This window comes from Mesitornis unicolor, unplaced genomic scaffold (assembly GCF_000695765.1).
Source record: "Mesitornis unicolor isolate BGI_N332 unplaced genomic scaffold, ASM69576v1 scaffold10745, whole genome shotgun sequence".
NCBI classification, from domain to species: Eukaryota; Metazoa; Chordata; class Aves; order Mesitornithiformes; family Mesitornithidae; genus Mesitornis; species Mesitornis unicolor.
The window spans coordinates 1-401 of NW_010186171.1; the positions used below are offsets into that span (position 1 = coordinate 1).

The following is a 401-nucleotide window of genomic DNA, read 5'->3' on the forward strand; positions in this document are numbered from 1 at the left end:
GTATATTACATTATTAATATTGTTAGTAAAATATTACTATAGGGCCTCAAATACATGATGATGGAGTGCCAGCAGTGATTATGTTCACCTAACTGTGATCTAATGAGGTTTTCTCTGCGTTTTTCCCTTTAGCAAAGTATCCGGAGATCAAGACTCTGATGGCCCCGGATCCACATTTGAAGTGGATTGTATCTGGAATGGTTCTGGTGCAGTTTCTCGCATGCTACCTGGTGAAGGACTTATCTTGGAAGTGGATTTTCTTCTGGGCTTACGCTTTCGGGGGCTGCATCAACCACTCACTGACCCTGGCCATCCACGATATTTCGCACAACGTCGCTTTTGGCAACAAGCAGGCCAGGTGGAACCGGTGGTTTGCCGTCTTCGCCAACTTGCCGATCGGC

At 46.4% G+C, this 401-nt stretch overlaps 1 protein-coding gene across 1 annotated transcript in view; it reads left to right on the forward strand.

The window, feature by feature from the left end:
* Positions 1 to 134: 134 nt before the first annotated feature.
* DEGS2 (delta(4)-desaturase, sphingolipid 2) overlaps positions 135 to 401 on the forward strand; it is a 7,026-nt gene continuing 6,759 nt past the window's right edge. Inside the window, 1 exon segment of the mRNA XM_010185069.1 lies at positions 135 to 401. Coding sequence (XP_010183371.1) covers positions 159 to 401 — 243 coding nt within the window. The 5' untranslated portion in view covers positions 135 to 158.